Genomic DNA, 20,021 nt, shown 5'->3' on the forward strand with positions numbered 1-20,021 from the left:
TTTATTTTAAATTCACTCTTGAGATATTGGTGTCTCTAGCAAGGACAGTATTGATTGCCCATCTCAAAGATGGTGGTGAGCGGCCTTCGACACTCCAAGGTTCTGTGTAGCCACATGTCACAATATTCTCTGAATAGTTTTAATAAAGCCTGCATCTCCAAGGAGAGGCATTTGGCCTTCATCCAGACCTTCTGTCATTTACACTTTTCTTGTGATTCCATTTCTTCGAGTTTTGGGGGCTGAACCCAGTGATTGTATTTTTATATCGCTACCTAAATAAAGGCAATCATTTGCTTTCCTAATTTCTTGTGCCTGCATGTTGAGTTTGTCTTCTGTGCGCAAGGAAACCTGGGCCTCTCTGAATACCAACATTTTGCAGTGTCTTAAAAAAATTCTACTTTGAAAAGCTTCACTCTTCTCCACATGATTTCATTTGGCACACTCTCTTGCTCATTCACTTAAGCTGCCTACATCCCTTTGGAGTCTCTTTGTGTCCTCCTCACAGCTTACTTATCCACAAAACTTTGCATTGTCAGCGAACTTAGATACATTACTCTTGGTCCTTACATCTGAGTCATTGGTATAGATTTTTAAATATCCAAAGGCCCATTGACCCTGCTAATGTTTTCCTATGAGCCATAATAAGTTAGAAAGCATTTGTACTTGTGAATTGTGTTTACAATGAGCCTTTTTTTGTAGTTCAGTGCTCAGAAGTACCTGCCTGAGTTCTGGTTTCACAATGCAGAAATTGGATTTAAAGAAGTTAAGATATGGAAAAGTTCTCAATATTTTAACTTGACAGCTAGCAATAAAATAAAATGCTTCCCTCTTTTTTTGTACATTGTCTTGATTTGCTTTGTGAAGTCTTTAAAATTTAGAAATGCATGTACACGTTTACATATTCCTGTCTTTTCTGACTTTGTAGATGATGCAACCTAACTGGGCTGTATTTCTCTCGCTTTCAATGACCATTCAAAATTAATATTAACTTTTTCAGGTTATGTTTCAGAAACACCACACCATTTCACTGTTCAGAATATTTGTTAAATCTGTTCCTTTGTGTAAAAAAGGAGAGTGAAATGTATTAGGAGGGATTAAAATAGCTCAGCAATGGTTTGAGTGTAATGAATCATAGCTAAAGTAGTTATGATACAATAGTTCTGTTGAAGGGTCATTCGGACTCGAAACGTTAACTGTGCTCCTATCCGCAGATGCTGCCAGACCTGCTGAGTTTTTCCAGGTATTTTTGTTTTTATGATGCAATAGTATTTTTCTTGATGAAGATTATCCTGATTATATTTACTGCTGACAAAGAGATGTGTCTAAGCTTTTCATCTTGCACTCATCAGGACACTCGCAAGAATACCAATATAAGGGGGAAAACAACAATTTATACTGTATGTGAAGAGAGTGCTGATTGGTTAGCAAGTGATGATGGACAGTTAACTGCCAAGCATTTTTTTGAAATCAGTCACTACCACTTGTGCAATCTCCATGGTAACGCCACTTGCTGACAAATGCAAAAGTTCCTCAGTCGTGTCCTCAGCTGAATCATTTTTAGCTGCTTCATCAATGACCTTCCCTCCGTCATAAGGTGTGAAGTGTCACTTCACTGATGACGGTGTAGTGTTCAGTACCATTTGCAACTCCTCGCATATTGAAGCAATCCATGCCCACATGCAGCAAAACCTGCAGAACATTCACCTCATCCCTGACCTCTACCCCTAGAAGGACAAGGATAGCAGATGCATGGGAACACCATCAACTGCAAGTTCCCCTCCACTTTACAGACCATTGTGACTAGGAACTATATTGTTGCTCCTTCATTGTCGTTAAGTCAAAATCCTTGAATTCCCTCCCCAACAGCACTGTGGATGCACCTACGACACACGGACTGCAGCAGTTCAAGAACATGGCTCACCACCACCTCTCAGGGGCAGTTAGGGATGGACAATGAATGCTGGCCTTGCCAGTTTACATCCTATGAGTAAATAAAAGCAAACCTAAAACAGCCCAGTCATTTATAAAGGTTGTGTGTTCATATAAATCTAATTTCATTTTGCATCCTAGATAGAGGAGTTTAGAAGGGTACGGTCCCACATAAAAGGAGCAGAACTACCTGAAGGATGTGATGGGATTTTAGGAGACAATTTTAGGCCGACTCAGCCTCTCAGTGATCGAATCATCAGAGCAGCATTCCAATAAGAAACGTAATAATAAATGGAACCAATTTAAGGTAATCATAAAACAAAATGTTTCTTTCTGCTGTACAAACAGACTAATAATAAAATTTGTGGTCATAAAGATATGTACTTGTCTAGTGGCAAGCTGCCACGCTGTAGGTTTATTGAAATTTTTGAAATATTTGCACTTCTAGACATTTGGCATACGCAGATGTGATTGTCTTTAAATTGAGTAACAATACATTTTATTCCAGGATCACCCTGGAAATAAAGAAAAGATAGACTTGTATTCATACAGCACTTTTCATGACCACCAGATGTCTTAAATCCTTTATAGCCAATGCAGTACTTTTTTTGAAGTGTAGTTACTGTTGTAATGTACGACATTAATTTCTACATTGTGCAGCTGCTAATTTGCCTCAGCAAACTCCCATAAACTGCATTGTGATGATGAGATGATCTGATTTTGTGATGTTGAATGAGGGATAAATAATTGGCTAGGACACAGAGATAACCCTCCTGCTCTTCAAAATAGTGCAATGGATAATCCCCCTCCCCCCGACCCTGCCTCCAGCTACTTTTCTCTGCTGCTAGCAGACTTCTTAAACCCCCTTCCTGTATCCTCCACCCTTACCCCTAACAATAAGCGCAAAGAGGTCTTTGACTTCTTTGTTATTAACATCTAGACTTAGCGACTTTTGCCGCTTCCCTCCTTTCCATTAGCCCACCTGGCCACACTTCCATCACAGATTCTTTTAGCCCTGGCCCTGAACTTGCATCTTTATCTTGTTTCTCTATCTCCCCTCATGCCGCTTATGAGCTCATCTTGTCCAGGAGACCCACCGCCTGCTCCCTTGACTTTGTTCCCACCCATCTGACCACCCATCTTCCCTCCCTGGTCCCAGAGTTAGCTGATTTTGTTAACAGTTCTCTCTCTTCAGATACTCTTCCTTTCCCGAATCTGCCAAGATCACCCCCTCCTCAAAAAAACAATCCTTAAGCCTACCATCCTTGCAAACTGCCACCCACATCCAACTTTCCTTTCATCTTCAAAATTCTTGAATGTGTCATTGTCTCCCAAATCTGTGCCCATCTTTTCCAGAACTCCATTTTTGAATTCCTCCAGCCAGTTTTTTGCCCCTGTCTCAGCACTGAAACTACTTTTATCAAAGTCGGAAATGATATCCTGTCTATGACTGTGACAAAGGTAACCTAGTCCTCTTGATCTTTCCCGATCTGTCAGCAACCTTTTACACTTGGCCACACCATTCTACTCCAATGCCTTTCTACTGGTGTTCAGCTGGACAGAACTGTGCTCTCTTGCTTCCATCCTTATCTATCTAATTGTTGCTAGAGTATCACTTGAATGGCTTCCCTTTTTACTCCTGCACCACTATGTCTTGTGACACTAAGCATCTGTCCTTGCCCCCTTCCTATTCCTCAACTATGTGCTGTTGTTTTGTGAGATCATCCAAAATAACCATGTTATGTTTTCACATGTGCACTGATGACACACAGCTGTACTTCAGCATCAGCTCTCTTGAACCCTCCACTGTTGCTAAGTTATCAGACATCCAGTACTAGATGAGCAGAAGTTTCTTCCAACTGAACACTGGGAAGATTGAAACCATTATCTTTGGTTGCTGCTACAAAACTCCATTCTTCAGCTACCAACTCCATCCTCTCTCTGGTAACCATCTGAGGCTGAACCAGACTACTCGCAGCTTTGGTGTCATATTTGACACCTAGATGAGCTTCTCACTGCATATTCATGCTATTACTCAGACCACCGATATCCACAACTGTAAGAACACCCGACTCTGCCCTGGTCAGCTCACCTGCTGCTGAAACTCTCATTCATGCCTTTGTTATTTTTAACCTTGACTATTCGATTGCATTCCTGGTCGGTCTCCAACGTTCTGCTACCCATAAACTTGAAACCCTCCAAAACTCTACCCATGTCCTTATTCCTGTCAAGTTCCATTCACCCATCACCTCTGTGCTCACTGGCCTGCAGTGACTCCTGGTCAAACAGCACCCTAATTTTAAAATTCTCATCCTTGTTTTCTAGTTCCTCAATGGCCTTGCTTTTCACTACCTCTTTAATTCCCTCCAGCCCCGCAACCCTCAGATATCAGAACTCCTCTAATTCAGGCCTCTTGAACATCCCTGATTGGTTGTGCCTTCAGCTCCCTAGGCCCTAGCTCTGGTATTCCCTCTCTAAACTTCTTTGCTTCTCTCTCTCTTGCTTCCTTTAAGACACTGTCTGCCCTAATAACACCGATGTGGTTCGGTGTCCAATTTTGCTTCATAATGGTCCTGAGAAAGAGCTTGGGATGTTTTATTGCATTAACGGCACTATATGAATACAAGTTAATATTCCATATTTCTTTTATGAACATAACATGGATAAAATGAAATTAATCATCTATATTGAATACTAGAGCAGTAGTTCATCTTTTGTAACATTAATGCCTTTTTATATTAAACTGCAAAATGTTTTTGTTCCTTTTCCAGCACCTACAAAATAGGTAATACAGTCCTGAGGGAATGTTACCCCGTTTTAGAAAGCAGGATATTACTATTATAATAGAAAAAGTGATTATTAACAAATAGAAATCCCAACTACATTAGTTTTCCACTAGGGGAATTTGTTCTATAGATTTTTTGTTAGTCTTATGATATCTACTCACAATGTGGTTCATCAAGACTCAACTGCAATAATGTTACATTTGCAGATGAAAAATGTTTCAATTACAGTCACTCCACTTTAAAGTAATCCGTTATTGTACATGAAGCATTTGAATATTTTTGGAAACTTTACACTATTTTTAAGTTAATTCTTGTGATATGGAGATTGCTAGCTAGAAGAAACAATAATATGTGTCCAAGTTGGAACAATGTGTAACTTGGAGAAAGCTTGGAAGTGGTGGTGCTCCCATGCACCTAATGCTCTTGTCCTTCTAGGTGTTGATGGTTCTTGATTGGTATGGGGATCAAAGTTTACGGGGAGAAGGCGGGAGAATGGGGTTGAGAAACTTATTAGCCATGATTGAATGGCGGAGCATACGCGATGGCCCGAATGGCCTAATTTCTGCTCCTATGTCTTATGGTCTTATGGTCACGAGTTTGGGAATGCTATACAATGACATTTTTATATTCCTTGATTTGTTTTAGGCTTTCTGGTATTTTAATAATGTATTTACATGTTCTAAACCTTTAGGTTTTTGATTTCCCATGAGAAAGATTGAAATATAGAGTGGAACAGTGCATTAGAGTGTTCAATTAGTTTACATGCCACCTGCCAGCCACAGATGCCAAGTGGGCACTTCACTGCAGCTCACCACTTGTGAGGGCAGGAAGTGGCAAGATTGTTAGAAACATTGGAGAAACAGAGAGATCTAGGGGTAGAGATACACAAATGCAGACATTTTTGGCATTGGCTCAATGGGCAGAATGGCCTCCTGTGTTGTAATATTCTGTGACTCTATTAACTTAATTTAGAGAACATGCTGTCCCCCACGTTGAGTAGCTGATAGTTGAAACCTTGGGGTGGGTGTCGGCATGCATAGTTGGCAGTGAGCCCAGGTTTCTTGTATTCCTCCTTCTGGCTCCACCAAGTATAAATTTATACATTGTATGAGCAGCCTCTAGGGTTTTCTTTCAAAACCTCAATATACGTCATAGGACCCTGATGTGCATATTACAAATGAGCTGCCTGAAACAGACATGAGCTTTAGGCACCCATTGTAGGACCCTACCTAAGATGATAGTGGCTGGAGTTTTAGCATAAATGAGGAGTAGGTGAAGTGACACCATTCCTGGGTCACTACTGTTCCATTTATGCCGGTTGGACTGAGTTAAAATTGAAGGTGGGAGGTATAAAAGGCTACAGAGAGGAAAACGGGACTCTGGGTTTTATGTATTGGATAATTAACTTAAAAAAATATTGAATTAGTACAGGATACTGAATTGACCACAATTGGGAGTATTATATGCAGTTCATTACAGAAATGTACAAGAGCAATGAAAAGCATACAGAAAAAATGATTAACCTTTTATTAGGAATTAGCGAATATAGCTATGAAGAAAGGCTTGGAATTTTTTTATTGGAATGGAGAAGATTAACAGGGCATAAAGGCTTTCAAAATTTGAAAGCTTTTAACTAGATGAAGGGGGTAATGTTTTCATTGTTCGGTGAATCAGTAACTGGGGTCACAGATTCAGTTACGACAAGTGTCCATTAAGGTGGAGACTTCAGTGTCATTTGAAGGGAAATTGGATAAGTATTTGAAAAGGAAGCATGTAAAAGCATATAGAAATGGATATGAAAAAGATATAGGCCAGAGTCTTCTGTTCGGCGTGTGGGGGCGGGCCCCGCTCGCCGATGCATAAAATGATGTGCGGTGACGTTGGTCGTGCGTCCAGACGTCACCATGCATCATTCAGATCTTGAGTCGGAGTTGGTTGTGCGCTGGCTGAACTGTCAAGGGCCTATTAAGGCCATTTAAACACCAATTAAAATAATTAACAGAGCTGCCTGTTCAACCTTAAGGTTGGCAGGGAGGCAAAGAGCCCAGGTGGCCTTCGCATTTATCATGAAACCTCATCCACGGGCGGGATGAGGTTTCATGAAGGTTTTTAAACTTGAATAAAAATTTTCAATAAAATTCATAGACATGTCCCAGCTCATGTGACACTGTCACATGAGGGGACATGTCTTAAATTTTTTTTCCTTTATTTAAATTTTTAAATATCAAACTGATCTCCCTGAGGCAGCTCTGTGCCTCGGAGATTTCTGTGCTCTTTCACGTACATGCACGAAAGAGTGCAGGCCCCAACCCAGCCTACTCCCCCCGGCCACACAGTGAGAGCTCAGTGCTTCCAGGTGTGCGTCACGCTGGGTGGGCCTTAATTCGCCCGCCCACGTAAAATGGTGGTGCGCAGCCGATTGTGAGCGGCGATCGGCTGCACACCCACCTGTGCCCACTCCCACCCAGTCCTCCCCCCCACCGATGGGGAGAAAATCCTCCCCAAAGAATAGATAACTCAAGTTGAAGCGTTAGCTCTGGCACCGAAATATTGTGCTGTAATCTCTATAATTCAAAGTTAGCAGTAGAAGTCTTGGTTCATATTTATGTTTATTTCTTCTTATATTTGTGTGCATGCAGATGTGTACTCGGTTCATAAACAAAATGACCGATATAAGAGTTAATCTAAATATTTGAATTAAAACAGCATTTTCATTTGTCGATGTCCTTCTGAAACACAGCAAGTGGCATTTGAAGATTGTGAGCATTTCCTTTTCACAAAAGGAACTGATGTATATGAATAACTTAGGAATGCTGATGTTGGTCTACTTTTTAGACACACTACAATAATCTCAGCTCTATCCTTACCTGTGGGACTGGGGCAGGTAGTTAAAGAGACACACTACCCTTGATCTGCACGTTTATAGTTAAAGGGTCAGTGTCATTCCTTGCTTTCAAATTTCTCAATGGCTTTATCTCTCCCTATCTCTGCAATCGCCTCCAGCCCCAAACCTCAGAGATATCTGTGCCCACCTAATTCTGGCCTGACTTTAACTGTGGCACCATTGGTGGCTGTGCCTTCAGCTACTTGGGTCCTAAACTCTGGATTCCCTTCTTACATCTCTCTGGCTCTCTACTTAGATTTTAAGGATGGTCTGAAAAGAAAAAAAGCAATCTCTTTGACCAAGTTTTTGGTCACCTGATCTAATATCTCCTTCTCTGTCTCAGTTTTGTATTTTGTTTTATAATGCTCCTGTGAAGTACCTTGTGACATTTTATTATGTTGACAGTGCTATATAAATACAAGTTGTTGTTGTGTCACCTTTATAAATGGACCAATGGACCTGCAGTTCAGAGCTTGGAGGTACAGCTGCTGCACATAGTGCTGGGACAACTAAAAGGCAAATAAGATAGTAAGTATAGACACCTTTTATAGTTAAGGTAAGTGAACTGTAGCACCTAGGTGTGTGAGGATTCTGATCTTCACCAGGTGTTTCATCCTTCTCAGGCCTGAAGCTTGAGTAGTATTAAGTCCTCATTGGATGGTAACTCATTTTGTTCAAACCTATGAGGAACTTCAGTTACATGTATAGACTGGGGAATCTGGGGCTATTCTCCTTGGAGAAGAGAAGATTAAGAGGAGATTTGATAAAGTTTTTCGAAATCATGAAGGATCTGGACAGATTAGAAAGGGATCCTGTTGGTGGAAGGATCGAGAACCAGAAGCACTGATTTAAGGTGATTGGCAAAAGAAGTAACGCGGCATGAGGAAAGATGTTTTTATGCAGTGAGTGGTTTGGATCTGGAATGCACTGCCTGAGAATGTCGTGGAGGCAGATTCAATCATGGCTTTCAAAAGAGAATTAGGAAATTAACTGAAGACACGAAATTTGCAGGGCTAGGAGGTAAAAATGGGGGAGTGGGATGAGATGAGTTGCTCTTGTGATGACCAGACACGGACATGATAGGTTGAATGGCCTCTTTCTGCACTATAACCATTCTGTGATTCTATGATTCCTTCCCTGAATTGACCCTTGGTCTGGATATTGGCATCCAAGTTTTCTAAAAGCCAAGTTTTGTCCAGGAATTACTTTTTGTTTGAGTGCTATAAAATTTTTCTTTCTTCTCCTCCATTCCACACGAGAAGATAAGAAATAGGAGTTGGAGTTGGCCATTTCGCCCTTTGAGCCAGCTCTACCCTTCAATGAGATCATGGCTGATCTTCTGCCTCAACTCCACCTTCCCATACCCCTTAATTCCTTTAGTAATTAAACATTTTATTATCTCTGTCTTGAATATACTCAACTATTGAACATCCACAGCTCTCTGGGAAAGTTAATTCCAGAGATACACAGCCCTTTGAGTGAAGAAATTTTCCCTCACCTTCATACAAAATGCTGACCCCTTATATTCTAAGTCTGTGACTTTGTGTTCTAGACTCCCCAGCCAGAAGAAACATTTTCTTGGTATCTATCCTGCAAAGCCCATTTAGAATTTTATGTTTCAATTAGAGCTCATTCTTCTAAATTGCAGGGAGCATAGATTTAATCTACTTGATTCTCCTCCTAGAGCAATCCATTCATCATAGGAACCTGCCGAGTGAGTCTTTGTTGCATTCCCTATAGAGCAAGTGTTTCCGTCCTTGGGTAAGGAGAGCAAAACTGCATATGGTTCAGGTGTGGTTTCACCAATGCCCTGTTTAAATTGTAGTGATATTTCTTCCTCTTAGATTCCAATCCCTTATTAACAAAAGCTAACATGCTATTTGCCTTCCTAATTCCTGGCTATACTTGCATTTAATTTTCTGTGATTCATATAAGAGGACACCCAGATCCCCCTGAATGCAGACATTTCCCAGTCTCTCACCGTTCAAAAAATTTCCTGCTTTTTCACTTTTCCTGCCAAAGTAGATAGCTTCACATTTTGCCATTATTGCATTCTATCTGCCATGTTCTTGTCCACTCACCCAACTTGTCTGTATCCCTCTGCATCCACTTTCAATCCTCTTCACTATTTACTTTTCCATCTAACTTTGTATCGTCAGCAAAGTTGGATAAGATGCACTCAGTACCCTCATCTAAGTGAGGAATATATATTGTAAATAACTGACGCCCAAATATTGATCCTTGAGGTACCATGCTAGTTATAGCCTTTCAACTCTAAAATGCCCTCTTTATTGTTAGTGTTTGCAGTCTAATAACCAATCCTCAATCTATGCTAATATAAGAACATATAACAAATAGGAGCAGTACTAAGCCATTTGGCCCCTCGAGCCTGATCTGCCATTCAATAAGATGATGGCTGATCTGATTGTGGCCTTAACTTCACTTTGCTGTCTACCACCCCCCCCCCCCCCCAAACCTGTGCACCCCCATCCCCACCAAATAACCCTTGACTCCCTTGTATATCAAAAATCTCTAACTTGGGTTTGAATATATTCAATGACCCAGCTTCTACTGCTCTCTGGGGTAGTGGATTCCAGAGGTTACTGACCCTCTGAGAGAAGAAATTTCTCATCTCCATTATAAAGGATGTTATTAATGGACATTTGGATAATAATGATCTGATTGGGCATAGTCAACTTGGATTCATGAGTGGAAAATCATGTTTGACAAACCTGTTGGAGTTTTTTGCTGAAAGGGAGTTGGTGGTCATAGTATACTTGGATTTTCAGGAGGCTTTTGATAAAGTCCCCCTGAGGAGGTTGGTTAGCAAAATTAAAGCACATGCGATAGGTAATATACTGGCAAGAATTAAGGATTGATTAACAAGCAGAAAACAGGAATAAATAGGTTATTCTCATGTTGGCAGGCTGTGACTGGTGAAGTATCACAAGGATCAGTGCTTGGGGCCCCAGCTGTTCACAGCGATTTGGATATGGGGACCAAATGTAATATTTCTAAGTTCGTGGATGACACAAAGATTGGTGGGAATATGCATTGTGAGGAATAAGAAAAGTGGTTAATAAGCCACTTAAGGCTAACATGCAGGTACAGCAAGCAATTAGGAAGGCTAATGGTATGTTAGCCTTTATTGCAAGAGGATTTGAGTACAGGAGTAGCGAAGTCTTGCTTCAATTGTGTAGCACCTTGGTTAGACCGCACCTGGAGTATTGTGTGCAGTTTTGGTCCCTTTAATTTAGGAAGGATATTGCCATAGAGGGAGCGCAACAAAGGTTCACCAGATTTGTTCCTGGGATGGCGGGACTGTTCTATGAAGAGAGATTGGGGAAACTGGGCCTCTGTTCTCCAGAGTTTCAAAGAAGGAGAGGTGATCTCATTGGAACCTATAAAATACTTAAAGGGATAAACGGGATAGATGCAGGTATCCCCCGGTTGGGGAGTCTAGAACCAGGGAACACAATTTCAAAATAAGGAGGAAGCCATTTGGGACCAAGATGAGGACAAATGTTTTTACTCGGAGGGTTGTAAATCTTTGGAATTCTCCACCCTAGAGGGCTCTGAAAGCTCAATCACTGAGGTATGTTTAAAGTAGAGATTGACTGATTTCTAAATACCAATGATGTAAAGAGATATGGGATAGTGTGTAGGGAAAAGGCATTGAAGTGGATGGTCAGCTATGATCGTACTTAATAGCGGGGCAGGCTTGACAGGTTGAATGGCCTACTCCTGCTCCTACGTGCCTATAAATGGGAGACCCCTTATTTTGAAACTCTTTCCCCATGCTCTAGATTCCCCCACAAGTGGAAACACCCTCTTGACATCTTGTCAAGCCCCCTCAGAACCTTATATATTTCAATAAGATCATCTCATTTTTCTAAACTCAAATGAGTATAGGCCCAATCTGCTCAAGCTTTTCTCATAAGACACCCTTTCATCTTAGGAATCAACCTAGCCAGCCTCTCTGAACTGCCTCCAATGCATGCATACCCCCCCTTAAATAAAGCGACCAAAACTGTATGCCGTATTCAAGGTGCAGTCCCACTAATGTCCTGTACAGTTGTAACAAGACTTCCCAGTTTTTCATATGATCTCTCTTGCAATAAAAGGCAATATTCCATTTGCCTTCCTAATTACTTGCTGTACCTGCATGCTAACCTTGTGTGATTCATGTATGAGGAGACCCAGATCCCTCTCCCACAGCATTCTGCAATCTCTCTATATTTAAATAATATGCTGCTTTTCTGTTCTTACTGCCAAAGTGGACAACCTCTCAGTTTCACACATTGTAGTCCATCTGCCAAATTTTTACCCACTCACTTAACCTATCTATATCCTTTTGCAGACTCTGTGGCCTACTTGCTTTCCTGTCTATCTTTATATTGTTAGCAAGTTTGGCTATAATATACTTGGTCCCTTCATCCAAATCATTAATATAGATTGTAAATAGGATAGGGCCCCAGCACTGATTCTTTTGGCACTCCAGTAGTTACAATTTGCCAAACTGAAAATGACCCATTTATCCTGACTCTGTTTCCTGTTAGTTAGTCAATACTCTATATTAACATTTCACCCCCAGCAGCAAGAGCTCTTATCTTGTGTATTAACCTTTTATGTTGCACCTTATCAAATGCCTTTTAGAAATCCAAATACATCCACATCCGCTTGTTTCCCCTTTATCCATCTTAGGAGTTGCAGCCTCCAAAAAGCTGATTTGTTAAAAACGATTTCCCTTACTTAAAGCCTTAATAATATTATCATTTTCCAAGTACTTCATTACCATTTCCCAAATGATAGATTCTCGCATTTTGCTTACTACTGCTGGCCTATCATTTTTCGTATTCTCTCCTCCCTTCCTCTTTTCTTAAATATCAGGGTTATGTGTGCTACTTTCTAACCCTGAGGAAGTGTTCTAGAACTTGGGGAATACTTGAAGATGAAAACCACTGCATCCACTATCTTGTTGTCACCTCCTAATTCCAAAAAAGGTTGTATGCCTTCTATATGGCTCAAGTCGGAAGTGTAATGGAGTGCCCTCCACTTGCCTGTGTGAGTGGAGCCCCAACGAGAAGCTTGACAGCATCCAGGACAAAGCAGCCTGCTTGATCAACACTCAATCCACCACTTCAACATTCACTCCCTCCACCCAAAGTCTCCTTCCGCAACATCTTCCAAACCTGCGACCTCTATCGTCTAGACGGAAGGACAAGGGCAGCAGACGCATGGGAACACCACCCTCTGCTAGTTTCCCTCCAAGCCACGCACCATCCTGACTTGGAAGTATATTGCTGTTCTTCAATGTCACTGGATCAAAATCCGGTAACTCAAATACCTGGTATCCTGTGATGATGTCACTCCTTGATTTTTCATTAATTTTTTTGTTGTTTGTTTTTGAAGCTTCAGCTCCCAGCTCTCTCTCCTCCTGAATCCATCCCCATGCTGCCCAGGCCACCTTCCCCAACCTCCCAGATTGCCTTGCACACCCCTTCCAAACCCCCCAGGCCGCCTCACCCCATCCTCTCCCTCTACGCTGCCATGCCATGCCCTCCCTCATCATGTCCAGACAGTCTCGTCCCAAGCCAGTCCATCCCCCCCCATTCTGCCTCACCCTGCATAAACAAGGCTCCTATCCCCACAAGCCTCCTCGCCCTCCCACTGCCCCCTCCCCCCCACCCCGGGACCAGGCTGCCATACCCGCCCCACCCTACCCTCCTACACTCCCCATAGGCTGCTGTGCCCCCCCCCCCCCCAAAAAAAACAAGGCTGCCTCACCCCAGCCTGCCCACTCCCCCTAGGGTGAGGCTGCGTTACCCCCCCTCACCCCCTACCCCACCCCACCATGGCTATCTTGCCCATCCTCTCCACCTACCCTGGCCTCTTCTTCTTGTTTTCCTCCTTCCTCTTGCTCATTTCAGAATTCTAATCTGAGAAACTGTTTTTTGCATTTAAAAACAACTGCTATGCTAATCAGTATATTTGGTGATGATGTAACTATAGTGTACATAAGTCGAAGATGCAGGTAACCTGCGCGGATTCTATGGCAGAAAACCTGGAGTTTGCGGAATCCAGTGGACCCCAGCAATTTAGAGACTATTGAGAGGCCCCTTTTAATAAAAAAAAAGTTACTTTTCAAAAAAAATTAAAATAAATCTCACCTAAGGCTATAGAGGTGGAAAGGTATATTCTACACCACCACTTATGCAGAAGACAATTACAGAAGCCCACAATCTACTTTTATAAAATTAATTGAGGAAAAGCAATTGGCAGGCAAAATGTTTTCAGATTTGGGAGACAGAGGTAGGACTACAGAGGCATTGGAATAGTCCAAGTTGGAAGTTTAACATGTTTGTAAAGAGACTGAAAACTAATTTATAGTCTGAGAAGGAGTTATGATATTTAGGAGTGACTTGTCAATTGGTAAAGTAAGGATGAGGCTGGAACATGTTGTGCCATAGCACCACCATTGGTGGAAGTCCTGCAACTGCAGTGGCCCAGATTTTGGGTAGAGAATAACAGCGAGGTTTATCAGTGCTCAGCATTATTATGGAGAAAATCGGACAGCAACTTCCAGCCTCCACACATGTGCATTTAAACATGGAAATATGTAAGTTGTTTTCAGAAATACTCTGATCCTCTACAGGATGTGTTGTAACAATGCTCACTTATAAGACTTGATACTGAAATCATTACAATGGAGTGATCTTGGGTTACTTGCCCACTAGTCCCCACCAGAAAGTTATGACTGATTCATTCAGGAGTAAGTGAATATTTAATGACATGTTAATTGATAATTACTGCCAAGCAACCCTCTTGGCCATGAAAATTTAATTTTACAATTGTGGAATGTGATTCCTGCAGTGGTTGATCAGTGTTGAAGATTTATTTTTTTTTTACCTGTTTCAGGCTGTCTCTTTCATCTCTTTGTTAGTTCTGTCTGTTTTTTCCAATTTTTATTCCACTTTCTGTATATGATTTAAAGTTACTTATTCTGCATGGTTTAGATTCTGGTGCAGTTGATTTTGCTTTTTAAATTCGGTGACGGAGAATTACGATTGGCACAAATTCACACTAAATCCAACACCTTTATTGAGGATGTTAAACAATACAGTTTCAATTAAATAATTCAGTTATCTCTCAGATGGCCAATCTACGATGACTGTAGGTTGCTGAGGAGTGATCTGTGACTGAAATCTTTCTGCTTGCTTCACTGGGATTCTTCCCATTGATACGTATCCTCTGTTTTCTTTCTTGAGCACTCCTGTGAGGGACTTTTCCATGGGTTTGCAGACAGAATACTGTTTGTGAAAGAGCTCATGCATAATTCTCTTCTGGATGTGGTTTGGTTAGTTGGGTACTTGGTTAGCTGTTCATTGGTGAGTGTATTCCCAAGTTGCCTTCCATTGGTTTGGCCATATATGGACTTCTTCCCGTCCCACTGTTATTACCTGTTTGACTTCGATTAGTTTGCTGTGATTAACTTCTCTCTTTCAATTCAAATTGTCCTAAGTTGTTTTCAGTTCAGTACATTTCACGGTACTGCACCTGCTCTGTTTCCATGTACCAAGTCTGCTGTGACTTCGTAGCCAGTGTGTTAACCTTTCCTTAAACTGGGCTGGATTTTCAGTTGAGTTGGGAACTGGACATGCACTGATTGCTTTAGGCGCGCCTGTGGAGATTTTCAAATCTTTAGCTAGTTGCAGCCAGGGACAAGTCAACGTATGTTTCTTATGTTTCAAAAAGCCTCAGCTGCCTGGCATGATCCCGGAGAGGCAACCCCTCCAGGGGACAGCCAGTGACCATTATGGGTCTGTGCCAACACGTGCTGTTTGTTTGGTCAACTGGAGATTTTAGACGGCCCTGCAACAGTGCCTTAATAGGCTCATTAATTGGAAATAATTGGCCTTAATTGGCTGCCGGTTGCTTGCAAAGTGCTGCGGCGAGGCTAGTTGCCCCTTACTCTGCTCAAAGACACCACAAATGCCCTGTGGATGACTGGATCAAATACTGGATTCGAGCAAGTAGATGCGTGAAAACGTGGGCTGCTGTCAACAGGGCGAACAGCGAATACTGTTCCTTCATCACTGCCTGTAAAATCTGGCCAGTATGACAGGCAGGTGGGGATTTTATATTGCTAAGGGTGTGTTGTGGTCACTTTGACAAATGGACCACAGGAGTCTCAGGTACAGGTCACGACCGTTTATTCGAGCAATTGCAAGGAGAGAACCATCTCAATGCAGCTTGAGATAGCACTCTGCTAAATTACAAGTGTTCAGTATATTTATACATTATTGGTCACGTACAAGAACAGTTTTCAGATTCCGATCTCATCAACATATAGGTTTGCATTAAACAGACATCTCTGGTAACAAATACATGCACTGTATGTCCATATTTGTTTTCACCCAGGCAGAGACCTTCCCTCCTACCTAAACTAGGACCATCTGTTCTTCCCCTATCTGTTGAAGAGCACACTTAATCTTAGTTGTTATTGCCACCCTCTGACTCCAGTCCGGTTCCCATAGCCTTTCTGTTGTTTGCAGGCCCTAAGGCTGTGCAAGGTTAATCTGGTAACCTTTAACTGTCAATGTGCTTGGTAGCACTGGCTACCTGGAAATTTTAAATAATTCATTCCCTTTCAATAAATTCTTACTGTACCCCTATATTCTCCCCTAACAGGTGTTTACATAGGCATTCCCATTATAAATGTTTAGAAGCTTCAATTTTACCCCTGGGCCCATGAGTCATGCAGGCAGAAGCTTGGCATTATCTGCACAGGCTCGTCAATCTTCCAACTGAACCCAGTGGGTGGGAGTGAGGTATCAAGGAGCAAGAGGTGGCTGCCTGGGATCTGCAAAAAACCGCTGCTGTTAGTTGGGTAAATGGTTGAGAGGGAATTTCAGACGGCTTCGGAAAAGGGATGGAAAGCCTGGGCCAGTGAACTCTAAGGTTTCCTTGTGGGGCACTCCTGTCCCTACTTGGAATTTTGTTTTTTAATTACCATTTTGGGCTCCTCGTATTGCCAGGTTGGCTTATGGGAAAACAATAATGGTTCCCCCATGCAGGCTACTGGTTAAATTGACCATTGAGTCCTGATGACATTCAGAGCCCAGTATGCACATTCATTCAAGTAACCTGCTTTCTATTGCCAGACACTGACATCCCCAGTTCTACCAGCTCTCAAAACTTTGATCGTGTTGCTAGATTTTGTTACGTGCCACCTCCAACCTGTCACTCATTACAATAGCCTCTTCCCTCACTGCCAAACTTTGGAGCCACACCTTCGCAAACACTAGTGTCAAACCCAGAGAATCATCCAGTAAATCAAAAGCCGCCCTCCAGGTAATCGATTGTCATAAAAACCCATCTGGTTCACTAATGTCCTTTAGGGAAGGAAATCTGCTGTCCTTACCTGATCTGGCCTAATTGTGACTCCAGACCCACAGAAATGTGGTTGACTCTTAAAAATGCCCTCTGAACAAGGGCAATTAGGGATGGGCAATAAATGCTGGCACCCACATCCCATGAATGAATTTTTAAAAATAGCAGCCCTCAAAGCTATAGTGCTAGGTTCTTTTATAAGTAGTTTGTCCTTGAATAGCACCTGGAGCTAGAGGAGGAAATTTGAGTGCAGAGATCTCTGGTATTAAGTTACATTGCTGTGTCCTCTTCACATATATTCATGTTCAGTTACCAGCAATACATGAAAGTCTGATGCAGCAACATTCAGGCACAAAATGGAACATAAGATTAGTGCCCACAATTTTAATTGAAGCATAAATCAGTTTATTTATATAGGGTAATGTCTACATTAAAATAATGGGCGGAGGAATGTCATATGAATGCAGTAACCAGCCATTCATTATTATTGCCAACAGCACCTCCCAGTCTTTGTTTGTATGTAGCAGCACATCATATAAGGATCATAGAAAACACTGAGGATATTGTTGTGATTTTACTATTAGTTTTAATATTGGGACTATTTGAATTTGTACTGATAAAAATGGCAATGATGAAGACACGGTGGTAATGGAGACAGAGGAACTGTGCACAGACCACAGTTCCTCTATATGAAAGACCAAACATCGGGAACCCGAGTAACTTTTATGACACTTAGGCCTAGATTTTTTAACCTAGAGGTGAGTTCTGTGTGGGTGGTGGTGCTGGTGTGATGCTGGGAATCCTACAAGAATAGGTTTCCCAAATGCTCTTTAGGTGTTGTCCCCACCCACAAGCAGCCTGATTGACAGGCCGCAGGCCAAAGCCTATAAGAACAAGCGCTAGGTGTAATGTGGAAGTGAGAGACATTGTGGTGGGGGGAAATGATGGTTGGGTTGGAGAGCAGACAGGTCACGTGGGGACAGTGGGAGTGCTTTACTGGATACCTTGTTAAGCTTGTATGAAACTCTCCTGCTCCTTCTAGTCCACAAGCTGTGCTGTAAAGGCAATATTCTCATGGATTCAGCCCTCCTTAACTCATTTAAGCTGCCAAGTTTCTCAAAACCTGGCTGCCTGTGGTTAAAAATAGGACATGTGTTAAAATAAAGATGTGTAACTTCATTATAATATTTAAATAACTGACTTGGTTCTGCAAGTGGGTTGGTTGTCCAGCCTTCATCTCTGTTTAAACTGGAAATGGGCGATCTTGAGGCAGATTGGGTTTCTGTTTCAGGTATCCTTCATTTTAACCTCTGACATGAGCCCCAACTCACCTGGTTCTGTGAGTTAAAATTCAGTCTGTACTGCAAGTTTGAGAAGGCATTGGTCTCAATCGTTAGAAACATATCAGAAGTGCATCCAACTTTTCTGTCTGGAGAAGGAAGCATAGGAATAATTTGACAGCAATGGTAATCTATTAAAAAAACGCTTTAAAACATTTTACTCTAGCACAGTAACTGTGATTTTTACTGTTATATTTTTCTCATCCACAGCATGCATTTTGTTTCAGTTGATCAAAGATGGGCCTTCTATTTCCCTTTATCCATACACCAAAATCTGTAAATATGAGATGTTAAACTTGTTTCCATTTGTCAGTAGACCACTTGCTAAATTTTGTCCTTCTCTTGGCGGTCAATCCATTTAGTTGCTTCAAGGCTCTTTCTGTCACAGAAACATAATAGCTAATATTCTTAGCAGTAGAGCAACACAGATTTCCAAAATCACTAGATGAATAAAATCAGAAGTTACTAGGGGCATGATTTTTGCTTGCAGGAATATTGCTTCCCATTACAAATGTATTTATTTCTCGTAAAATCATTTAACCTGTTGTTCCTGTATGCCCTTAATAATGAAAATAGAAACAAAAACATTGAATAAGCACAGCCTGATTTTGATTAAATAACATTTATATTGAGATTCAGATGAAGCTTTCTCGAACGGGAGCTCAAGCTAAAGAAATTTTGGGCAGAAGCACGCAATTACTCCCACGTAACAGCACAGGTGTAACAATCAATCAATGCTTAAATAATGGTTTCACATGTCACATGGAAAGATTTGATTTGGAATATCTAATCTTAGTGGTAATTATCACCAAAGAATTATGCCCAGCACTTGGAATCACACAATTTTCTTTTTATTCTTCCACAAAAATAACAGGGATGATTTTTAACCCTTCTGCCTGACTGAAACTGGGTCAAAAATCGTTTGTGAGATATACCCATTGGTGTCTTCAATTTTAACTGCCTGAAGCGGGCAAAGACTTTCTTTAAATATATGATCAGGGTGATTGGGCCTCAGATGCTCTTGAGGCTGAGCAGCTAGTGTAGCGTTGTTTCTATCCCACCAAATGAAAATAGTAGTAAGGGGATCCAAAACCAGAAGAAACCTAAAGGCCAGGATCTTTTGGGCGGGGGGCAGGGCCCGCTCGCTGACGCGTAAAATGACGCGGGATGACGTCAGGCGGAACTCCCGACCTCTCCCCATGTCATTTCAATTTTGAGGTCGGCGGGGGCGTAGCCAAATCAGCTGTGCGCCCTCCAACCTGTCAACGGTCAATTGAAGCCATTGAAAAAGTAATTGACTTAACTAATGGACCTGCCCGTCCATCCTTAAGGTTGGCGGGCAGGCTGGGAGCCCTAGCGAGCTTCAGAAAATGCATGAAGCCTCATCCACGGGTGGGATGAGGTTTCATGAGGGTTTTTTAAAAATTTAATAAAGGTAAAGTTAAAGTGATGGGCATGTCCCAATTCATGTGACAGTGTCACATGAAGGGACATGTCAGGGAAATTTTGTTTCCGCTCTTTGACCATTTTTAAATTTGGCACCGATCTCCCTGAGGCAGCACTTAGCCTCAGGGAGATGAGTGCGCTCTTTCGCACACATGAATGAAAGAGCGCACTCTCGCCTGAGGGATTCCCCCCCCTGCCCTGGCACAGGGAGTGCATTGCGCTTCCTGGCGGACGTCACGGGTG

At 41.9% G+C, this 20,021-nt stretch overlaps 1 protein-coding gene across 2 annotated transcripts in view; it reads left to right on the forward strand.

Annotated features, from left to right (window-relative positions):
• Window positions 1-20,021, forward strand: part of ca8 (carbonic anhydrase VIII) — an 88,749-nt gene that overhangs the window by 60,112 nt on the left and 8,616 nt on the right. The window contains exon 9 of one of the 2 annotated variants that reach the window (XM_078540442.1): window positions 2,071-2,236. The exons of the other annotated variant lie outside the window; for it this stretch is intronic. Coding sequence (XP_078396568.1) covers window positions 2,071-2,205 — 135 coding nt within the window. The 3' untranslated portion in view covers window positions 2,206-2,236. The remainder of the gene's footprint in view (window positions 1-2,070; window positions 2,237-20,021) is intronic. 2 annotated transcript variants of the gene reach the window in all.

The sequence above is a fragment of the Cetorhinus maximus genome, chromosome 4, assembly GCF_964194155.1.
Source record: "Cetorhinus maximus chromosome 4, sCetMax3.hap1.1, whole genome shotgun sequence".
NCBI classification, from domain to species: domain Eukaryota; kingdom Metazoa; phylum Chordata; class Chondrichthyes; order Lamniformes; family Cetorhinidae; genus Cetorhinus; species Cetorhinus maximus.